Here is a 24004-nt window from a genome sequence, read left to right as displayed (position 1 = left end):
ATAACCAATAAATATATACAATAAAATAATTCCACTTTATTTCTTCCAGGTAACTGTGAGAGCAGCGAGACCCCAGCCGCCGAGAGCACATAGCATCCTGACCCTCTGCCCGACCCACAGCCGCCCATCGGGGGTTTTAGCCCAGGCATTTCTGTGGACAGCCCAGACCGGCACGGACCCCTCGGACCGGAGCCGTGGACCCCTGGAGCGGAGTCTCTCTCACCCAAACTTCTGTAGTTCATTTTCCCCTCCAACATTTATTGTAAATCTGGAGTTGTTTTTGTTTTTTAAATCATTTTGTTTGTTTTTAGTTGTTTTTTTCCTCTTGGACTGCAAATAAACAAATTAAAAAGACAACAAAAAAGAAAAAAAAAAACAACAACAGAGACTTTTCCATGTATGGCTTCGGACTTGGTCGCTCATCATATTGATGAGTGTGAGGGTGTTTCTCTCTCCGTTTAAGACGTGGCTCATCAAGACTGCAGTTTCTACCGTGGGACCGTTTTTTACTCATTCTCTCTCTATGTCTCTCTCTCTTTCTCCCTTTCCATTGGCTCTCGGCTTCCTCACGCTTGTCGGCCAATCAGCTGGCTGGAAGCTCCACGGTCACCTGACCTCTGCTGTGTTCCGTATAGTTGTACCATTTTTCCCAGCTGATTTCTGCCAGTTTCACCGAGCGTCTCCTGGATATACTCACTTTCTAGGACAAGCTGACACTCTTACTAGTCTGCTAAGATGGTAGTTAGATTTCTCATTGGTGTTAACGAATAAAGGACTTAACGGGCACACGGACTCGTGCTGTAGTGAATCTGTTTCTAGATCTCACCCCCTGTAAAAGAGAAAAATATCTTCACCCAACGTCTCTTGAAACATCTAATTGAGTTGTGTAGCTTCGTTTAGGGGCAGATAATGTTTAATGTTTTTTTTTTTTTTTTTTTTTTTTTTTTTTTTTTTTTTTAGTTGATCTGATGAGAATTTAACATTTAAAGCAGCATCTCGGTATTTGTTTTTATTTTCCATATTCTGAGGGTTTGTATTGTGTTGGCCTTTTTTTAAAAATATTGATTTACTATATTAACTTTTTATCCATTTTCATGTCATTTGGAGACGATTTGTCAGAAATGAAGATTTTCTTCGTGTGTTGGAAGTTTGAGTGCATTTAGACAGAAAAAAAGGACAAAAAAAACTTGTACCCTTGAATGTTCTGTAAATTTCTATGCGTATATTATCACTTACTAGCACACCATGTCTCCGAACTCCTTTACAAAATAAATAGTAATATCAAAGTTAAAAAAGATGAAACATTTGAAATAAAATTTTGTCTTATGTCAAATCGTGGGCCTCTACTTCAGTTTCTCACAAGGAATAATCTTGATTTTGTTGAATTTGTTAATTGTGGATGAATCTATATATATATATATATATATATATATATATATATAGGGTTTATGCTAATGCAAAAGCTGCATATATTTGATCAAAAATACAGTAAAACAGTGAAATATTATTACAATTAAAATAACTGTTTTCCATTTGAATATATTTTAAAATGTCATTTATTCCTGTGATCAAAGCTGAATTTTCAGCATCCTTACTCCAGTCTTGAGTGTCACATTATACTTCAGAAATCATTCTAATATGCCGATTTGCTGCTCAACAATGCATCAATGTTTAAAACAGTTGTGCTGCTTCATATTTTTGTGGAAACTGTGATACATTTTATTTTTAATGATTCTTTGATGAATAGAACGTTCAAAAACCGCATTTATTTGAAATAGACTTTTTGTAACATTATAACATATTTACTGTCACTTATTGCGTCCTTGATGAATAAATGTATCAAGTATAAAATCTTACTCTCCTAATCTTTAGGTTGTTCTTTTTTTATGTTTAATAGTGTGATGTTGTGAATGTTCAGCAGATGGCGCAGCAAACACAGGCGCTTGTGATCATCTGACTCTACAGCACATATACTGCATAAAATGAATCGATGCACAAGTTTACAGCCTAAACAGCTGGCGCGATTTATCATGTGATTGAAGAGTGTTTGTCAGAGGACTCAATTACGCTCTTTGAAGCGGACGTCTTACAAGGCCTGGTTTTGACAGCTGTCACGCCGTTAACTCGAGTCCCGGTCAAGATTCACATGCGTTCATTTCGTCTTCTGGAAACAAGCAGTGTGTGAAACATCAAGGCAAGATGTAGAAACCAAAGACGTTTAATTAGACAAGTAAACAGTGTGCAATCTGAGCAATTTCAGTAGTTTTTCTTCTAATAACAAAACGAATGCGTCAAAACTGATTTGGGAGCGCATCAGAGATGATGATGATGATGACTACAGCTTCCATGCGTTCTTCATCATGGTAATGAAATACTCATCGCTGTCAATAGAAACACTGACTCCGCTGTAATAGTTCACAAACTCTTCCAGCGTCACCTGGCACGGGAAGAAATAAGACTTTAGCACGTTATAAACGTATAAACCCCTTGATTTTAAAAATCATTTCTTAAAAAAAACACACAAATTATGAAAGCCCGTTTCCGCCACTGAATTAAAAAAAAAGTTAATTGCGACTTTTTATTTCGCAATTTTGAATTTTTTCTCAGAATTATAAACTCGCAAGTAAAGTAAGAATTGCATGATATAAACTCCCCATTATGACTTTTTGTGTCAGAATTGCGTTATAAATTCAGTGAAATAAACTCTAAATTCTGAGAAAGTCAGAATAGCGTAATATAAATATACAATTCTAAAAAAAATTCACGTTTATATTTTGCAATTCTGACTTTATGAAACGCAATTGCAAATTAATAAATCAGACTTGAGAAATATAAACTCGCAATTCTGAGACCATATCAAGCGTTTCCCTCCTCAAAATTTATACTCGCAATTGCTAGTTTATATCTTACAATTCTGAGTAAAAAAAATAAGAATTCGGAATTGCGAGAAAAGTCTGAATTGCAAGATAAGAACGCGCATTTGCGAAAAAAAAAGTTAGAATTGTCAGATATAAACTCGAAATTGCGAGTTGAGTCGGAATTGTGAGATACAAACTTGCTTTTGCAAGAAAAAATCTGAATTGCAAGAAAAAAAGTTAGAATTGGGAGTTTTTCTGACTTGCAATCCTGAAATTTTTCCTTGCAAATGCGAGTTTATATCTCACAGTTCTGACCTTATAACTCGCAATTGTGTTTATCTCACAACTCCGACTTTTTTCTTACAATTCAGATTTTTCTGACTTCTGAATGTATTCAGAATTGTGAGATATAAACTGGGAATTGCGAGTTATAAAGTAAGAATTGTGATATAAACTTGCATTTGCGAGAAAAAAGTCTGAATTGAGAGATACAAACGTATTTGTGAGAAAAAGTCAGAATGATAAGTTTTTCTGACTTTCAATTCTGACTTTTTTCCTTGCAAATATGAGTTTGTGTCTCACAATTCTTACTTTTTTCTCGCAATCCTGACTTTTATGGAAAAGCGAGTTTATATCTCACAATTTTGACTTTTTTTCCTCATGAGATATATAAACTGGGAATTGCGAGTCATAAAATTGACTTTTTTACTCGGAAATGCGAGTTTTTATCTCTAATTGCGAGTTATAAAGTCAGAATTGTGATTTAAACTTGCATTTGCGAGAAAAAAGTCAGAACTGTGAGGACTGAGTTTTTCTGACTTGCAATTCAGATGTTTTTTCATCAAATGCGAGTTTATATCTCGCAATTCTGACTATTTTTCTTAGAATTGTGAGAAATAAACTGGCAACTGCGAGTATAAATTTTGTTTGTGAAAAAAAACTGATATGTTCTTAGAATTGAAATGTCTCAATTCTGACTTAATAATTTGGAATTGCGAGATATGAAATTGCAATTCTGTGAAAAAATGTGAGTTTGTATCTTGCAATTCTGAGGCGCAATTGTGAGTTTATATCTCACTATTCTGACTTTATAACTCACAATTCTGAGAAAAAAAAGGCCAGAATTGTGCGTTTGTATCACGCAATTCCGCTAAAAAAGTCACAGTAGCATTTTTTCTTTTGAGTGGCGGAAATGGACTTCCATACTTTAGCGTCCACACCAATGTTCTGTTTATTCTGAGTGGCTGCAGTTTTGTCATCTGCTGCTTTAAATACTTGCTCTATTCAAAACAGGATGGATTCTGATTGGTCATCAATGTTTTCATCGTTCATTGGCTGGATAAAAATAGTTCTGAATGGACCTAAAGGGGAATAACTGTGACAAGGAATTTGGCATGTGCAGTTGACTTTCACCAATAAAAAACTCTCAAAAAAAAAGGCGATAAACAAATATAAAATTCAAATTATGAGTAACTTTTAAAATGTGTAAGTTATGTATAAAGTCCTAAGGTGTTTTATTCATTATGTTTTAATAGATTTTATAGGTTAAATTTAGTAGCTAAAGTGACATTATGAAATAAGGTGGATAAAGTAACCTGAGGCTTCAGCCTACACATTTTCTGGTTAATATGTAAAATTATGTAAAATTATTACAGAATTGTGTATGAGCAGGACATATAAGGATGATGATGACAATACTATCTAGTTTCAGAACCTTATCAGCATCCCATATCCAGCAAACTGGAGATACCTTTCCATCTTTGTCACACGGAGAGTCGAAATTTTCTAGGAAGGAGTGGAAAACTTGTTCTTCCGTCCACTCTCCGCTCTTGTATTTTGGGTGATGTTTGCTGTTGTAGACACCCTGTAGATCTGCTACGGTCACAACGCCGTCTCCTGTCTTATCAAACTTCTGAAAAGCCTGATCGATCACCTGCTTCCGTGCACTCGACATGGGTGGCTGAAGCAAAATAAAAAAAAAAAGAACAAGCAGGTCGCATTGAAATTTACATGAAAGGGTGTTTGTGAAAACATTGTGCATCTCCAAAACACATTCATACCCTTAGTTTCTCAAGAAACTCATCAAAGTTGATAGTGCCGCTTCCATCCTTGTCCATCATGGCAAAGATCTGCTGTGCCTTATCCTTCCCCACAGACACGCCATAGTCCTTCAGCCCCTTCTCAAACTCCTGGAAGTTTAGAGATTTACTGCCATCATCGTCCATAATGCGAAACGTTCTGGAAAAAATATAGAGAATATATGAAGAGTACAGATGCAAAAGCCTGAAGAGTCCATCTGATGTTTTTCTTTAAAATAAGCATTTTTATCAGGCTCCTATGTATAGGTTTCTACCTAAGTACCAGTACTTCTGATTGGGCTGAGGCTGGGATTTAGCAAGTTTAAAGTAAAAGTATTTGATGGACGTTTTTGATGAACTCTTCATATGTTCTTGGATATATGGTTGAGCTTAGACATATTTTCATAATTAATCATATTTTCAAAATCCTCTACCTTTGTAAAAGCTGAATGAGAAATATGAATATTTAAAATATTTATCACCTTCCAAATATGTCAAGAACATTTCCAAGTCATACTGAACACAAAATCCCTCAATTAAAAGTACATACAAATTTCAACTAATTTAACTTAAAAACTTGAGTTTGGTTGCTACCTTTACTTTTTATGTATAACTAGCACTTTTATTTTTTTTTTTTAACTACTATACCTATTTTCTACAATGTAAAAAACAATTTATTGAGTCAATTTAAAATAATTTGTTACCTGGCTGCCTTAAAAATTTAAGTTCTTGAAACTTAACTTGAAATGTTAAGTTATGCTAAGTGACAGCTTAGATATTTGAGTTGATTCAACTTAAAATTTTAAGGCAGCTGGCGTACTTACCTAGCTTTTAAGTTTAAACAAACACAAATATCTAAGTTGTTACTTAGTACAACTTAACATTTCAAGTTGACTACACTTATTTGCGTTGACTGAACTTAAAATTTTAAGGCAGTAGGGTAACAAATTATTTTAAACTGACTCAAATTGTGTTTTTTTTACAGTGTAATTGACTATAGCTGAATCTCATATGATGTAAACAAATTAAAACTATTTTGACGAGTTAAAGTATTGAAAACACATGTTGTCATATTGTTCATATCACTTTTTTAAAAGTGTAAATAAAATGCTATTTTAAGATTTTTGTTTTCTTCTGTAATGCCAAACAAATCATATAGTATTTCAATTGCAGTGTAAACAGTTGTTGTGCATTTTCAATTGCAATATATGTTGATTTAAATAATAATTATTGCAATACAGCATTTTACTGTACCAGAAAAATACTGCATTAATCAGCAACCCCAAAGTGAATGCATGTATGAGTAACATGCTTCATTTTTATGAAAATTGTCTTTATGCACAATATTTCTTATTTTTTTTCTTTTGATTGTGTGGTGAAATATGTCTTGATTTTGTGGTGAAATATGACTTGGTTTTCGTGAGATTCATCCCATCGGTGGTTCATTCCCTCTGGAGTAATCTGAGGTTAATTACCTTGCTCAAGGGCACACTGGTGATATTTCATCATCAGCTTCAAGCAGAAAATCAAAACAACAGCTCAGTCCTTCTTCGAAATTATAGATTCATATATTCACAAAGACCTATAGATAGTTTGTAACACATTGGAGTATTTCTCTTGCCTTCCAAGACCCTTGATTCCCGCCGCGCCTCTCTTAAGGCACTGTTGCCTGAGCTCCTCCACGGCATCTGCGGCCATTTGCACCTCAGTAGAGTCTCTGTGGATCCACTTCAGCTGCCTGCAACTTCAGGTTGGTCTGGCAAGGGAATAAGAATGCAGAAATGCACTGAGGTGGTCCTCCAGACGTCACGTGGGCAAACAAGGAGGTGCTTTAATTATGTAGCGATTTCTGTTGGCTTGGAAACATAAACTCAAAGGGTGTAACCACAGCAACTGTACACAGAAGCCGCCATAAAACACGACACACTCATGTTTATCTACAGACGTGATATAGGCTATTAATCTTTCTCTAGACATTTTATATTGAGTTAAAATGAAAAGTGCCAGACAACTAAATATATTAATATGCTATATTATTACCATATCTATTAGACATAGCCTAAGCATTCGCTCTGAAAACATAAACAAATAAATGACCAAATATTAAAAAGAAAAACATCACTATCAACTTTTATTTTTGCGTCGTCCTTAATGTACGTTTTGCTTTTTGATATGTAGAAATAATAAAAAGTTGAATAAACATAGATTAAATCAAATAAATATGAAATATCATATGCCTACCTGTCTTTTGCGGTGGTCTCTTGTGAAGTGCGCGGTCTCGTGTGTTTCTCAGGTGCACCTGCGCGTTTCTCCGCCCCTCCAAACTCAACTCTCTTTTTGATTGGCTGTAACGCGTGTCAATCATTACCTTCAAGCGTTTAGCGTCAAAACACGGGACTGTAACATCTGAACAAAGTAATATTTTTAAAATATATATATATATTCAGTTAACATTTTTAAATTTATCTGTAGCTGTGTTTTACCATGGTAGCCTTTGTTCCTGCGTGTTAGTCAACTACATTTATTATTTCGGCTATTTTTTTGTATTGTAAAATGATATAAATTCATATTGAATCAGTGTAATGTATTTTCTGAATTTTTTGTATAACTTTTTTAATGTCTGAATGAATAATTACTGTAGTAATTGTTTTAACGGAAACTACAGGTAATCTTGTATAAGGCGGGAATGGGCGATCACGTGACGCTGAATCGGCTTGACGGATAAATGCGTTTCTCATAAACTTCTGTTCATTTAAATTGATGTATTCAAATTTATTTACCACGGTAAACCACGGGACTTAAGTACAGGTAAAGAGAATCGTCTAAACAACCCTTCTTCATGTCTGAGCTAGTTTATAAATTGAGAAAGTTTGTTTTAGAGTATTTTTGAAGCCTGTCAAAACCTGTGAAGTCAGATTCTCATGGAAATAAGTCTATATATGACCCTGGACCACAAAACCAGTGATGAGGGTACTTTATAAAACACCGGAAAGCTGAATAAATAAGCTTTCCATTGATGGTATTTGGCCGAGATACAACTATTTGAAAATCTAGAACCTGAGGGTGCAAAAACAAAATATCAAAATATTGAGAAAATCGCCTTTGAAGTTATCCAAATTAAGTTCTTAGCAATGCATATTACTAATCAATTAAGTTTCGATATGTTTACGGTAGGAAATTTACAAATTACCTTCATGAAACATGATTTTTAATTGATTTTTGGCATAAAACGATCATTTTGACCGATTCAATGAATTTTTGGCTATTGCTACAAATATACCCGTGCTGCTTAAGACTGGTTTTGTGGTCGAGAGTCACATATTATCTTTAACACACACATTATTACTGTATTTCCAATTCCCATTTATTGATTCTCATTGGTAATTCTCATTTGGTTCACATTAGTGTTTTTTTGATTGCATTATTCTGAAAGCTGACCCATAGATGTTTCACGAGATTCACCCAAAGGCATTCATGTTGTAAACAGCTGAAAATGTTTATAATTTATTTACTATTAGATGCCCAGATTTACAGGAGAAGCTGCTGAAATGCTTTTGATCTGTTGTGGAGTGAAAAGTAACAGAGCTCAGTTTTGTAAATTTTTACCACTCAGAGGAAGATTAGAATCTTGGACCAACCGAGAAATAGTTTATGCTTTCTTGTTTACTGTACCTCAGTGGTTGTAAACATAAACTGGACTTCTCACAGAGCATTAGAGGTTGCATAGAGTCATTGGAGTCATGGGTGCGACGGTGAAATGCATCAGTGATGCTGCGGTCAGAATGACGCCCACAGAATGAAGTAACCCAGATCTGACAGTCGCCCTACAATGGGCTACATGTTTACAGCCAATAGCAACAGTTGTACTTGTGGTCATGTTGAAATGGTGCTTAACAAGCTTCTCTGTTGATGTTTTCTCTGCACAAGTTTGAATCACCACTTTCATTTCTGTAAGGGTTTTTTTTGCATGGGTTTGTGCTTTTGAACATTTGTTCAAAACACTTCAGTTAATTATGCGATGGTAAAACCCAAATAATGTGTTAATTAACATGATTTTACAAACGTACTGTGCCAGTGAGAAGTATTCACCCCCCTGGGAAGCCTTCATGTTTTACAACATTTAGAGGAATTAATTAGGTTTTTTGACACTGATCAACAGTAAAATATTCTTTCATGTCAACACACATTGCACATCTGGCAGCTACAGGGTTTTCTCCCACAATTGTTCTGTTTAAAAACTGCTCAAGCTTGGTCAGGTTGCATACAGGTTGAACAGCCTTTTTTTTAAAGTTGGCCTGTAAATTATTAATCAGATTTATCACTTAAGACGGCAGGTTTCTGAAGTACAGCCTCTGTCTTGGTTTTGGTAGTCTAGCTGTCATTTGGTCTCTTGGTGGCTTCTCTTAGATTTACAGCTTCTTGCATTTCTTAATGATTGATTTAACTGTACTCCAAGGAATACACATTCGGAAATCTTCTGGTATCCATTTCCTTCCTCATGCTTTTCAATTAGCTGCTTGGATTGATCTTTTGTTTCTTTAATGGCGGTTCTGCCACAGTTCTGACTCACCAGAAAGTTGGACCTTCCAGACCGAGGTGTATTTATACTAGAATCAAACCCCTTGGCAACACAAGTGATCTCAATCTAACTATTTATGTGGCCTCGAAACCTGACTGGCTGCACCAGTGATGGTATAAATGTGTCATATTGGGGTGAATGCTTATGAAATTACTTATTTTGGATTTTGCGTTCCGAGAATCTGTTTTTGCTTTGACCGTAACGAATCGTCCACTTATTTATGTTATTGTTTTATTTTTTTATTGTTTCTTTACCGTCCTTACATCACCCCATGCAACTGCTTAAACATCAAAGAGTTGTAAACAAGGTCTGTCCCACCAGAATTGAATTCTTCTGTTTGTGCTTCGAAGTTGCGGCGTTGTAAATCTGCCGTCTGCACATCTTGTAGTTGAGCATAAACAGGGATGTGAATTTAGAAACCCAAGACAAATAAGCAACTTTTTCTGTTTTGTTGTAAGCTGGGTATGTTTATTCAGCCGACTTTAGAAATTCCATTTGGCACAAGTGTAAAATAATAAATAAGTTTCTGTCTCCCTCCTGAAATATCTAAATATAAATGAAAAGCATTTTGCAATAAATACTGTTTATCCACAATACAGATGCACTGCATCGACATTTCTGCTGTTGGTGTGAAAAATCCAACATTCCCAAATGCATGATTGGTTGACATGGGAAATGTAACAACAACACACACACGCATGTACACGCACACACACACAAACACATTCGCATTCCTGTAATACTGCCGCAGTACTTTCAACTCATTTGTTGTACACACAAATACAAACACTCAAGTACTCCACTCCAATATAAATGGACAGAAGTGGAGTCACTGAACCCCTTGTCTTATTTGCATTAGCTTTTTCAGAGGGGGACAAAAACTTTTACATGCTAATTGACATCTAGTTTAGTTCACTCAGAAATTAAAATTTGCTGAAAATGTACTCACCAATGGATCCTCTACAGTGAGTGGGTGCTGTCAGAATGAGAGTCCAATAAAAACATCACAGTAATCCACAAGTAATCCACACAAGATTTGTAAAGCCAAAAGCTTTGTGTTTGTAAGAAATAAACCCATCAAGACACTTCAAAGCGTTCAAACCGTTGCTTCTGGCTATAATGTGACTCCATAATCCATAATATTGCTTCCTCCAGTTTCATTCTGATGGCACCCATTCACTGCAGAGGATCCATTGAGCAAGTGATGTAATGCTAAACTTTTTCAAATCTGTTCTGGTGAAGAAACAAACTCATCTTGGATGACCTGAGGGTAAGCAAATTTTAAGCAAATGTTCAATTTAATTTACAAATTGTATTCACTGCAATTTTCCAAAACAAAAATATAAGAATTTTATTTGCACAGACAACACTGGTACTGCCTTATTGAAGTCAGCGATCACCTCCTTTGTCCAGTTAGCAAGCTTAGACACAGTTTAATCGCTTACTAGGATTCCATCATTGGCAGGGTGCCCTAAATTTCTAAAAACAAATTGAAGACATGTTGTCTTGTCTACTGCTGATCTTTTCACAGGGCAGGATGTACTGATTGTTTAAACTTGAGTAATACCTTCCGCTGACTATGACGGTGTGTGGCAATTCCATTTTCATTTAGAAGGTACATTATATTTTAATTTACAATTCAAATACACAGTGACAAAACAAATTTTTCAGCTGAACTGAAATGTAATTGATCCGTGTAAAACGACTGCATGCTCCATTAGCTGTTGCCTTGTTTTTACAGTAATTCCATTAGCTTTGAAGGAAAGACGTGTTTAGGGCTTGATGGATCCTGGCGTGACTCCAATCTCATTTGTAGATTTGTCCTTAATTACTTCAGAGTTATTCAATTAGACCACAGTCTTTTTCAGTGAGAAAGAACAGCAATCATGAAGTAGTTATGTGAACGAATATCAAGAAACATCGTTGTAGACTATCGTAATAATCTATGAACCAATATGGGGATTGTGGCTCATTTGATTCAGACCAAATTCAGCTCTATCAGATTGTTCAGCACGCTTTGTGTATAAAACAGATTTGTCCTTTTGTGTTTCTGATTTACATGAAGTATTGTGTAATGTATACAGAAATTTAACTGGAATGTAGCAGTGAGAAGACTGGATACACTTTTACAGCATGTTTCCGAAAGGACAAGGCTAAACTTAATGCTTAATCCTGTACGTCTGAACAGCTTAGAACCGCTTACAACTCCACCATTAGTCTCTTCAGCAGTTCATCTTCCCACATACAGCGATCAGTTAACTGTGTTTATGATAGATTCATGCTCTATAGTTAGTCCAGAAACTAAGATAACATAAAGAACATTTTCTAATGGTAGGGCGAAGCATGTGCACTCTTAAAAATAAAGGTTTAAAGGGTTTTTGCAGCCTGATGTCATTAGAGAACCATTTAAGATGCACAAACTTTAAGTAATTATTTAGCTTTCAAACTCAGTTCCTGGAGGCCGCAGCCCTGCAGAGTTTTGTTCCAACCCTGCTCCAACACACATACTATGCAGTTTTCAATTAAGCTTGAAGGACTTGTTTAGTTGGATCAGGTGTGTTTTATTAAGGTTGCACTCTGCAGGCCTCTGGCCTTCCAGGACCGGAGTTTGACACCCATGCTTTAGAACATTGCATATCGGTAATTCTCATTACATTTGTCCAGGTCTTTTATTTAATATATATATATAACATCAAGAAAATTGTTTTTTTTTAAATGTTTTGCAAAGCAATTATGCCCATTTTGCAAAAAAAAAAAAAAAAATGCATTACTGTATTTTTTTTTTTTTTTTTTTTCAGTTATTATGGGATATTACTGACAGACTTGCATTGGATTCTTACTGCAGTACAGTATTTTTTTTTTAACTATTTAAATCAACAAAAATGAACACCAGTAAAACATACTATCAGATAGTTCACTATAAAAAAAATTACATTTTTCATTAATTTTCATTTTTTGTCTTATTGTAGTGAGAATGAGTGCAATCAATTGCCATGAACCTAAAGTCAAAATAAAAAAAAAAATCTTATTTTGTAAAAAAAAAAAACAAATCTAATTTTCTTTGTGAAATATATTGTTTATGCCTTTCTTTTGATATGAAGATAAAATGATCTGTGATTGAACCGTATGTAATGTTAGAACCCAAAAACCAATATGTTGATCTAAAGATTTTTAATTTTATGGATTTTTGATAAACTTGTACAGCAGAAAATGGTTCTTATTGGGACATATCTTTGCTTAATGTAAAGTGCTACAAAGAACCATTGAAAAACCTTTATTTCTAACAGTATTTAGGTTACAATTACTTGTCCGTAAATATGTTTAAGGATAATAAATGTACATGCTTGCTGTTGAGAAGGACTAAACCTGGAGTTACTTTCCAAAAGACAATGTATCTTGAATATCATTGTCTCGAAAAATGTAAACATGAGCGTGACCATGAGAAAAACTAACTTTTAAGGTCTTTGAGGGACGACACCTTTGAGAAAACTTTTAAAGCTGTGCTTTTCCCTATCGGCGCTTGGAATTGGATCACCTATTCCTATGTTAAACATAAATATCTGGGTATAAATTGTCTTAAAGATGAGAGAAGCTTGGATTTGATCAGACATGCTTTGGCAAGGCTTTAAGGTCAAATTCAGTGGTTTGATATAGTGTGCATATACGTTTCAAGTGACAGTGTTGTTTTAAATAATATCCATCCTACTTTTGATCGAGAAGCATTTCTCTACACGTATACCTCTGATTCATATTTCTGACTAACGTAATCCCAGGAAGTGGGTGCGGTAGAACAAGATTCATTGCGTGTACATTCTTCTAAGAAAACAAACAAAAAAGAACCAAAGAAAGAAATGAGGTAGTTTTCACAGCTGCGTTGCACTTCATACTTCAGTAATCAGATTCGTAACAAAAACGAGCAGCGTACAGTTGTCGCTGTAGCCCTCTACCAATAATATATTTATATATATATATATCTTCGGTTAAATACTACTATATCTGTACTTGTTCTTCTGCATAGGTTTCCAGTGGAAGGCAAAAGGGGTCTCCCGCCTGCCTTTGGTCCCATCGAATTAAACCAACAATCCACCTTTGGTTAAAGTCCAGTGCCCTGTGCTAATTGAAAGTGCCAGTAACCACTGAAAAGGCAGAAGCAAAACTTTTTCCCATAGTTCCCAAGGCTTTAAAAAAATTCAGGCCTTGTTTTTTGTGTTTTGTGTATCACTTTTCTGTAGCTTTCACTCTTTCCATTGTGGCACAGCGGGACGCTCTCAGTATCTAGAAATTGCAATTTGCCCTACGTTCTCGAATAGTTCCATGGTTTCTGCATGCTGAGGTGAGATGGAGAAAGTTCCAAAGTTCCAAAGTTCCGGTGGTTACCATGGATTTTTGAAACATTGTCTGTTGATGTCATAACGTATAGACATTCTCCCTGAAGTTTCCATAGTTACCGGAATGTCATACGCAACCGCACGCTCTCGCAGAGACGTTCTGAATGGTGTAGAATCGGTCCTTGTTGTCAAAGAAAGACATTTTCTTCTCAAACTTCGTAGGGCGACAACATGGGGCGTAGCGCGCCTTGTCTTTTTTTACGTTATCCCGTCCTCGCCGGCCTTTCTCGCTGGAGCCGTTATTTAACTGCATGTGCTCCATTACAAAGTCATAGTTGCGTCGTTCATGGATGCACTTTCCGCTGCAGTACCTGAAACGCACCGTCTCGTCGCTTTCATACCCGAGCCCGAGCTCGCTCACCGTGAGCTCGATCTCGTGTAGAGAGCACGGCTTCGGGCCCTTCCGTGCTCGCTTAGTTCTCCGTCCCGTCTCGGTTCTGATCCTCCTCTCCTTCTGATCCACAAGGGTCGCAATCACCTTCTTTAACTCGCCTTCGGTGAAGCTTTGGAAGAGGTACGAGACTAGAGGAATAAAAACAGCCAGAAAAGAAAGTTAATACTTATAAAGTACTTAGGCCAGGAACATACTTTGCATAAGTATGCAAATGTGTATGCGTTCCAAACGTTTTACTAATGTGCCATTAAACATACTTAATGTGTGTTTGTGTTACTGTGCCGGTAACAAACCCCAGTTCTCAAAAGTTGATTTAATGTCATTAAACCAAAGCCAGGCTAATTTAGCATGGATTCCCTCTGGAGTTTCTGTGGTTTGGATTTGGATTTATGGATAAAAATAAGATCCTTTCAAAGGTTACATTCACATTTTGCTATATAACATAAATTATGCACAATCAAGTTTAAATGTGAATTTTGAAGTCACTCTGGGTGTGTTACACCTGTTGTTTGTCAAACGTAAACTCACGTGTAGCTTTTTTGTACTTACTTGAAAATTACTTATGCTTTTATAAAAAATACTATGGATTAAATTCTTATTTGAGGTCTGACTGTATGTAATTTACAATACGTTGTTGAACAAAATGTGAAAATCTCTGTTAACCTCAAACCTTATTTTACTCAAAACACAAACTTGGGAAAAGCAGCTCAAATTCTCTCTAAAGATTGGTCACACTTTATTTTAAGGCACAATTCTCAATATTACCTTACTTTTAACTACGTATTTTGCCTCAATAATCTTGCTGCTTATTAATAGTTAGGAAGGTAGTTGTTAAATTTAGGTATTGGGTAGGGATCTAAAATATGGCCATGCAGAATAAGGCAATAATATGTACTTTATAAGTACTAATAAACAGCCAATACGCTAGTTAATAGATATAATTGGTCTTAAAATAAAGTGAGACCAATCTTAATGAGAAAGACGTTTATAGATGGCTCCCTGTAGAGAGCTGCTGAATTTGTACACAAAACCCAGAAGAGTTTTAGTATTTGAGTTGCTTTTCCCATATTATTGTTTAGAGTAAATTAAGTTTTGAGGTTATTTTTAAGAGATTTTGTGAAAATTGCATACTGTACAATCACACAAAGTCCTCAAAATTACCTGTGCCATGGTAGTTGATCTGAAAGAAACGGCTCACTGTAGAAGACCATTTGTGCTAATATAGCCAGTCTTGTGGGAACACGTACGTGCATTGTGATTGTCTGACACATCTATGCATTCACCTTAGAAGTGTTTGCATTCACATACTTGTATAGAGTGTGTTTCAGACCTTAGTAATGTTTGCTTTTAGTATCAATTTTGTCATCAGTGTTTTTACTAAAGTTCCTTAGAAGCAAAAGTAGACAAAAATAAAACAATTGTTGAAATACAGTAAGAAAAAGGACCTTGTTGAGGGTGGAAAGCGTATTTAATTTGACACAAAAGAAAACAAGGTTAAAGTTGGGTTTAGACGTAAAGTTCATTCTATAGGTTAAGTGGACCAGCATGAGAAAATGTTTGAAAATGTCTGATTTTGTAAATATCTTGCAGACTTATTGTATTGTACATTGTTGTTTTAATTCTGCTGATTTTTCACGATAATGTTGTTAATCTAGCTGGCTAACACAGATGTGGTTAAATATAACTTGAAAGCATTACTAAGAATGTGTTACAAAGCATCATATCATTGTTTTCCAGCAAAAGTGTGGTTTTGAATTTATAGTGTTAACTGCTGGCCAGAAAAAAAAAATTATATTGTTTAGCCCTTTTTATATAGTTTTTTTTTTTTTTTTTTTTTGTATTTTCATCTGTGTCTAATTACATTTTTATGGCGTCTACCTTCACTGTGGTCTGTAGAACTATAAAATTAATGTGGATAGGCGGTATGTTTGGGCTTTATAGTTGTTCAGTATGACTTCGTATTGAGATTGACTTTTGATTGAGACTTTGTCTCCAAGTGTCGTTTTGAAACTCTAAAGGCGACATGTGAGATTACTTAAGTCTTATTTTCAGGAAACACATCTGAGAAGCGGGAAACTTCAGCTTCAGGTCTCCATGTGCTTTCCATTTAAAATTGTCTAGCTTAGGGCTGTGCAACTAAATGCAACTGCAAAAATTAGAGTATGTAAACATACCTAATAAGTTTTGATGGAAGTAAATGCGTGTGTGTAGGGCTTAACCTGCATATTCTGTCAAGGATTCAATGGCTCCCTTTAAACCATTGTAATGATCAGAGTTGTAAAGCAGGATTATGTCCGTCTTTAAGATGGCTTTAGAGCATTTTTGCATTGAGCTTGTTCCTACTCCGTGTCAGTGTCACCCAGCCCTCGCCCTGCAGTACCTACCACTGCACATTTAGTGTGTTTTTCTAAAGTAACACACCTCATTGAATTTATTAGCTTCTCTTTAGAGACACCAGGTTGGGTGTCAGCTGAGGTAGACATCCAAATGTATACCAGGTTAGGAAACACTGCTCTATATGTAAGATGAGAATAAGTCTGCTTTCTTTGCAATCTTTACAAGTCACTCTGGATGTGTTTTAAGAAAATTGCTTTTGCATGTAAGTACACCCTGTTCATGCAGCCATTTCAACATAGGCACTGAAGAAACGGTGTGAAAAATATTGTTGATAATGACCTAAATTTAATTAGAAATGTTCCTTAAATAATCTTCATGAGATGAAATGTTTGTCTCTTTCTACATTTTTGACTGACAGTCCTTGCCATAACAACTTTAAGCACATCCAGGAGTATATTACGTATGGGTTTAAAGGCAAAAACATAGTTTTTTTTTTTTATTCACTGGTCAGTTTTGAGATGTTGTTTCAGAGTAATGAAAACATCCAAAGTACACTTTGTTTATTTTATTGCACTTTATGTGTTTCTGTAGATTTCTGTCAATGAAACCATATGAATTGCGAGATATCAGAGAATCAGTCAGATTTCGGAGTTTATATCTCACAATTCTGAGAAAAAAAAGTCAGATTTCGGAGTTTGTATCATATAACTCTGAGGAAAAAAGTCAGAACTGGGAGTTTATATCTCGCAATTCTGACTTTATATCTCTGAATTTCAACTTAATTTCCTCTCATCTCGCAATTGCAAGTGTATATCTCACAATTCTGAGAAAAAAGTCAGATTTGCGAGTTTATAGCTTGCCATTCTGACTTTATAACTCACAATTATGAGTTTATATCTAACAATTCAGAGAAAAAGTAATATTTGCGAGTTTGTACAACTTAATTTTGAGGGAAAAAAAGTCAGAATTAGCAGTTTATATCTCAAAATTCTGACTTTATTTCTCAGAATTCCAACTATTTCTCAGACTTCTTGCAATTCTGACTTCTTATTGAGCAACTGCAAGTTTATATCTCACAATTCTGAAAAAAAAGTCAGATTTGCAAGTTTATAGCTCACAATTCTGACATTATAACTTGCAATTATGAGTTTATATCTAAGAATTCTGAGAAAAAGTAAGATTCTCGCTATTCTGACTAGGCGCAATTGCAAGTTTATATCTCACAATTCTGAGAAAAAAAGTTTATATCTCAATTCTGAATTTCTGAGGAAAAAAACTTGCAATTGCAGTTTATTTTCAAGTTTGTATTTTAATCTTAATTTTGAGGAAAAAAGTCAGAACTGGGAAATCTTGCAATTCTGACTTTATTTCAATTTCAGAATTTCTTCTTAGCAGTTTATATCTCACAATTCTGATTTTGCAAGTTTGTATAACTTAATTTTGAGGGGGAAAAAGTCAGAATTAGCAGTTTATTCTGACTTTATTTCTCAGAATTCTTGCAATTCTGACTTCTTATTGAGCAACTGTGAGTTCATATCTAACAATTCTGAGAAAAAGTAAGATTCTTGCTATTCTGACTTAGGCGCAATTGCAAGTTTATATCTCACAATTCTGAGAAAAGAAAAAGTCAGAATTGGGAGTTTATGCCTTGCAATTCTGACTTTATTTCTCAATTTCAACTTAATTTCTTCTTAACTTGCAATTGCAAGTTTATATTTCACAATTCTGAGAAAAAAAAGTCAGAATTGGGAGTTTATATCTTGCAATTCTGAGGAGAAAAGCCAGATTTGTAAGTTTATATCTCCCAATTCTGACTTTATTTCTCAGAATTCTCGCAATTCTGACTTCTTAATGCGCAACTGTGAGTTTATATTTCACAATTCTGAGAAAAAAACTCAGATTTGAGCCTGGCCTTTTCAGATTTATGTTCTGGAAATTAATGCAAAGTAGTACATATTTAATTAGATAATGCATGATCTGCTTATTTACCATTTTAGAAAACTTGCATCCAAAATGTTTTCTATATATTTTCTGTCTATATGTAGCACAGTAGTCCTGTGAAGCGCAACATTTCTGACATGAACTGCATCTTCAAGTTATCTACTAGTTAAATATTCTACTACTACCTGGGCGGTCTTGTCTTAAATATCAAGTGAGCTGGCAGATGCTATTTTTGTGGTAACTGTGAACTGAATGATGTATGAGGAGTTGTGTGACTGAGCATCGCTGGCTGCGGAGGCATGTACTATAAACACAACAGCCACTGTAGAATGACACATTAAATCCTTCCCGTCATGTATACGTCAACGCACCAAATGCACACTGGCGCTATCGCTAAGGAAAACCAAAAAATAGCTTCACTTACATTCGGAGAGAAGAGAGCCCATGTCCTCGGTGGCTCTGACCGCCCTTCGCGGCACTGGTTTCCTCGCTGAGGTTGATGAGGATGAAGATGAGGATGATGGTGGTGGTTCAAGTGCTGTGGCTGGTGACTGTGAGGAAGGGTGTGATGAAATCCCTAAGGCCTTTGGGTAGGACCACCCAACAGGTAACGTGGTTTTCATAAGCAGGAGGAAAAACGAGGCACCGAACAGGATGAAGGCGAGGGTGACCTCTTTCCATACCCTCATCTTAGAGCAGCGTGGAGCATTGAAACTCTGAAAAACACATGTCAAAACAAACCCATTAGACAGCTTGTTGAGGTTTAGTTAAGCTCAGGCTGGATTTTTATCAGTCTTGTGAAATATGGTGCTTTCTTAGTTATTGAAAGCTTCCAGTGAACTGTAAAAAAGTCCCTGAGGAAAAGTTTGGGGAAAAAAGAATAATTTGCTCAAAAATGACAGATTGTCATCTTAACAGTTTATCTTTTTGAGGTAGGATATCCAAGCTCCATGCAACAAAAGCAGATTTAAATTTAAATTGCTAAAATGGGCAAAAAGCAAAATAAAACACCATTTGAGGAGTCCGTATCTCTTGTGTGATCTCTTGTGTAAAAATTATTTATGAGTCTGTATTGGATGTTTAATAGTGCTGTCTCATTTTCCCTGTTTTTACATCTAATTTACCTTGCCATTATCTAACATTTATTTAAAGTTGATCTTTAAAAATATAAATAATTTAATAACCTAAATTTAAATGTAATAACCTCAGTTTAATTTCCATTTAATATATTTATTTTTCATATTGAGCATCATAATGAAGCTTGAATTCACTTGTACTGTTTGCTACAATTTGGTTTTAGTTTTTAGTGTTTTATTTTGAATTAGACAAAACAGAATAGAATTCTAATATTAATATTTATATTAACATGAATATTTATTATTAAAATGTAATATTTAATATTTATATGTACACAAACATTAGTGTAGAAACAGTTTTCATTCAGAAATTACTCTTAAATTTCACAGTTACAGAAAAAAACTGAAGTAGAAAGACTTAAATGGCATTTTCTTGTAAAACAAACTTCGAAAAAAAAATTTTTTTGTTTTTTTGCAGTAGTGATTGATTCTTGTTTGCTTAGTTGTGTTAAATTGGGTTGCATCTCTATCAGTCGTGACACAATGCATCCAAAGGACTGTTTTTATACTGCTTTTTATTTTTGTTTTCAGAACTTGGCAGTATAAATCACAACCCACTTAATAATGGCAAAAATGGAAGTTGATGATATAATGGGGTGAACTGTTATTTTAAGCCTGGAGTATGCACTTTTAGGGACTTTACCTATAATGTGTTTTACTTTCTTTGGTTTGCACAGCATACTTGGCACACAGTGTGTGTGTGTTTTTAATAAGCCTTAGGTATACTATAATACAACCTATAGAATTAGAACCCTAAAGAATGTCTGTGTTGAAAGGTTTCATCGTTTGTGCTGGATGAATAAACTGAGGCTCTTTCTTTCAAGTCATGGTCTTTTCTATATATTGTCTCCTTCCCCCAATTGATTCCTCATCTTTATGAAGGTGTGTCCTTCATAACATCCACCTGGGTGGAGACATCATTAAACACAAGCAAGCCCAAACAATTAGTCTGACGTTTCCTGAGGGGGAGTCTTTGTTTGCGGAGATGATCCATTCAGTGAGTCAGATTTATGATGATAAACCGACCTCCATCAGGTGTCGAAATTAGACTGGTTGAGATGGAATCTAGATTTATTTTGTTTTTTATTTTAGTTTTTTTTTTAAATAAAGGATTTTACTGGCATTTATGGTTCTATTAACTTTAACAAAAGTGTTTTTAAAAAAAACACCATTTATTTTTAAGTGAATTTTGCTACAGTTACGACACTTTCGCTTTGACAAAATATTTAATAACCAAGCATGCTATGGGTGGTGTGACTAATGGGCCTTCCAGTTTTCGGGAAATCTAAAGTGCTTTCTTCTATGTGGGCCTGCTGGTATAATGTCCCCTGTCAGATCTGTCTGCTGTCTTTTGTTTGTTCAGCTAAACACAGGTCTATGGAGCATATATCTATGCCTGCATGTACACACATATTTTTCTTTTATCATCTCAAAAGACTGCATGCTTTCCCTGCTGAGGAATCTCTTTCTAGTGCAGTGTTGTTTTTGCAGTTGAACATTCCTTTTTTGCTGTAAAGCCTTTGTTTTCATTGCTATCGCTAGTTACGTTTTTTTCCAGAGTAGGAGAGGAAGGTGGAAAACTCTTCCCCAGATCAGGAAATGACAGATGGGTAACATTTAAGGACAAATCCAGACAGTATATCCTGGAAGTGTTTTGCCAGATTGACTGCATGTTATGGTGGTCTTGTTGGATCAATGTAAGTCGGGGTGCTTAGTCATGTTGGTGTGCCTAAGTTGGCCCATGATGACCTGCAATTTAGTCTGGCAATTTAACTTTTTTTGTTTTGTTTTTGCGCTGAAGTGTATATATAGTGAATTGCTTTTCATCATTAGATGTAAATGTTCATATAATATAGTTGGAAATAACAGCAACAGCTTTTGGCCCACATCACTCAATGAAGTTTGATTTTACCCCAGGTCCTAAAGAGTAAATAGAAGAACATTTTTTCAAAATGGCCCTATTTTATTTTATTTTATTTTTTTATTTTTATTTTTTTTTTGGCCAAGTATTTAGTTTCAAGCGTAGATGAGTGGTTTATGTCTGGTTATATGCAAAAGTGCAAAGAAAAATTAACAAGTGCAATGAACAAGATAAAGATTTTTAGGAAATTTGTTTTCTTATTGTGACCTTTTTAATTTTAATTTTCTTTTTTGATTTTCCCTCAAATTATAGTTGATATATAGTTTAATTTTTTGGCAATTTTTATTTATTTATTTTTTGTATAATTTTATTTATGTACATTTTTATATAAAAACAACAAAATTATGAAATAGTAAAACATCTGGATGCATTATAACAATGACAGTTTAGTGGGAGAATGTGATTACTTGTCAGAAATAATGTAAAAAATCATAATATTCCTCAAAATGGGTTGTTATTATATATATTTCCAAAGCTACTTAAAAAAAGAATTTTATTATTATTATTTTATATATTTTTTTTAATTAAATAGCCATGCTTTTGTGATATTTACCCTGATACATGACATTACTCTATTTCTCTATGTTTAGAAAGAGATCAGTGTGTATTTAAATAAAAGTAAACATAAGCTATTATTCTCTTTAACAGAAAAACGAGTGTCTTTTTTTTTTTTTTTAAATAAGTCTGGTATCCAGTGTCTTAGCGAACTTCTCATGCTGTTGGAAAGCATGTTGTCATTTTTGTTGCGTTCTGCTCTTTTTATCTCGTTCGATGTGTATTTTGGAAATGACATTATCACTCTCGTCACTTTCTTCACTTGACCAAATATAGATCTGGCACGTCTAAGCGCTTAAAACGTCCAACACGTGATAATGAATAGATAATCATTATTTAAATGAGTGTCATGAAAACATGTTCCGGTCATATTTCTACCCAAACTCTCATGAAAACACTAATATGTAAAGGCTTCACTTACTTTAATCAAAATGTCAGATTTTGGGGGGGGGAATTGAATTATGACCTGTGCACGTTCTTGATTGGTTTCCTGAGATTTGTGTATTTTGAAATCAAGGGTAATCCAGGCAGCAAAATGTGTTACAATATACAACAGAACACTTCTAACTTTCAGATTCATACAGCATGTATTACCACTAACGGTTTTTCGCCTTTCTGCTGTAATCGTCTTTTAATCGTCCTTTAGTTGCAGTACAAATAATCAAACAGCAATTTGAGTTTTCAGAGATGGCCGTTTGATGAATTGGCCTGTTGAGGAGAATCGTTACCATCAGTGCTGTTCTGCTAATTAACTTTATTTACACAGACTGTTATGAGCGCAATGAACAATTCAATTTGAGACGTGCTTCATGCTGATTATGAAGTCTGACGTTAACTGCAGTATGATTGATGAATCATGTTATGATGTCATTGTTGTATATTAAGTGTTGCCTCATCATCTATTTTAAACAGCTGTGATCTGACTGTTTGTAAAACATTAGTGATGTAATATAGTCCTTATTTCGGAGACTGTGTGCAACATTTACTGCTTAAAATGATAGGGGGCTTTTTATTTTTGCACTAAAATTGCTGCAACTTTGCTCTTTTAGCAGGTACTTTCATTCGAAATAAAGGAGCCAACCTTGTCACAATTCAGAACTTTTTAAACAAGAATAGTGAACTTATTCTGGTCTACTATGTAGTAAATAGTTTCTAAATGCATTGTAGAAACCACGACTATTATTAGATTTTTGTGGCATTTATTCCATGTTTGTTAAGTACTGAGAACATTCACTCTTTTTCCCAGAAAAACAGACCACAAATGTTGATGACTCATCCTAAAAATATTTTGGTGTATGATTTATTTTAAAACCATTTTCACTCAGAAATTGCTAGTAAATGTCACATATATTTACAAAGAAATGGCAAGTAACTTAAAATGATTAAACATGACATTTAAACAAGGCATTTAAGTAGAAAGACCAAAATGCTATTTTATTGTAAAGTCTTTGTTTTATCACATTGCAAAATAATTCAGTGTGTACAGATTTTGGGTGGACGATCTTCCTAAAAAAACGCACAAAATCAAGATCTACAATCTAAATTTTGATCTTTTAAATTTTGAGATGTACTATCGAGAATATCCAGATTTGAACAAGCGTATGAATTCATTATTTGAACAATTTAAAACACAGTATTGCATTAAACAACCAAAATAGTCATTAAAGCCTTAGTTAAATACTTCATCACTCTATCAAATACATTGTATGTCAAACTAAAATTTGATTCACCGCATTACTTGCTCATGGTAATTTTTTTTTTTTTTTAATGTCACCACCCAGGAAAGACTCATGATAGAGAGGCATAATATAATTTGA

At 34.7% G+C, this 24004-nt stretch overlaps 3 protein-coding genes and 1 long non-coding RNA gene across 5 annotated transcripts in view; 2 read left to right on the top strand and 2 right to left on the bottom strand.

The window, feature by feature from the left end:
* Positions 1–422, top strand: part of ranbp3b (RAN binding protein 3b) — a 20175-nt gene extending 19753 nt beyond the window's left edge. For both annotated transcript variants that reach the window (XM_051126655.1, XM_051126646.1), the window contains exon 17: positions 50–422. In XM_051126655.1, the coding sequence (XP_050982612.1) occupies positions 50–93 (44 nt within the window). In that variant the 3' untranslated portion in view covers positions 94–422. The remainder of the gene's footprint in view (positions 1–49) is intronic.
* Positions 423–1568: 1146 nt separating this feature from the next.
* On the bottom strand, positions 1569–7235 carry capsla (calcyphosine-like a). Its single transcript, XM_051126682.1, has 5 exons — positions 7178–7235; positions 6558–6692; positions 4919–5096; positions 4609–4818; positions 1569–2437 (listed from the first exon to the last, which is right to left on the bottom strand). Exons 2-5 carry the CDS (start codon positions 6632–6634, stop codon positions 2336–2338), a joined length of 567 nt encoding a protein of 188 aa, XP_050982639.1. The 5' UTR covers positions 6635–6692; positions 7178–7235; the 3' UTR covers positions 1569–2335.
* Positions 7236–7644: 409 nt separating this feature from the next.
* The window catches only part of LOC127175583 (uncharacterized), a 25576-nt gene continuing 9216 nt past the window's right edge, over positions 7645–24004 (top strand). Inside the window, exon 1 of the long non-coding RNA XR_007829008.1 lies at positions 7645–7744. This is a non-coding gene — a long non-coding RNA (uncharacterized LOC127175583). The remainder of the gene's footprint in view (positions 7745–24004) is intronic.
* The window catches only part of LOC127175538 (glial cell line-derived neurotrophic factor), a 24631-nt gene continuing 13211 nt past the window's right edge, over positions 12585–24004 (bottom strand). The window contains exons 3-4 of the mRNA XM_051126667.1: positions 19000–19291; positions 12585–14425 (exon numbers count right to left, since the gene is read on the bottom strand). Coding sequence (XP_050982624.1) covers positions 13971–14425; positions 19000–19264 — 720 coding nt within the window. The 5' untranslated portion in view covers positions 19265–19291 and the 3' untranslated portion in view covers positions 12585–13970. The remainder of the gene's footprint in view (positions 14426–18999; positions 19292–24004) is intronic.

This window comes from Labeo rohita, chromosome 2 (assembly GCF_022985175.1).
Source record: "Labeo rohita strain BAU-BD-2019 chromosome 2, IGBB_LRoh.1.0, whole genome shotgun sequence".
Lineage (NCBI taxonomy): Eukaryota > Metazoa > Chordata > Actinopteri > Cypriniformes > Cyprinidae > Labeo > Labeo rohita.
The sequence above is the reverse complement of the archived record's forward strand: the minus strand, read 5'-3'. Positions and strand labels throughout refer to the sequence as shown.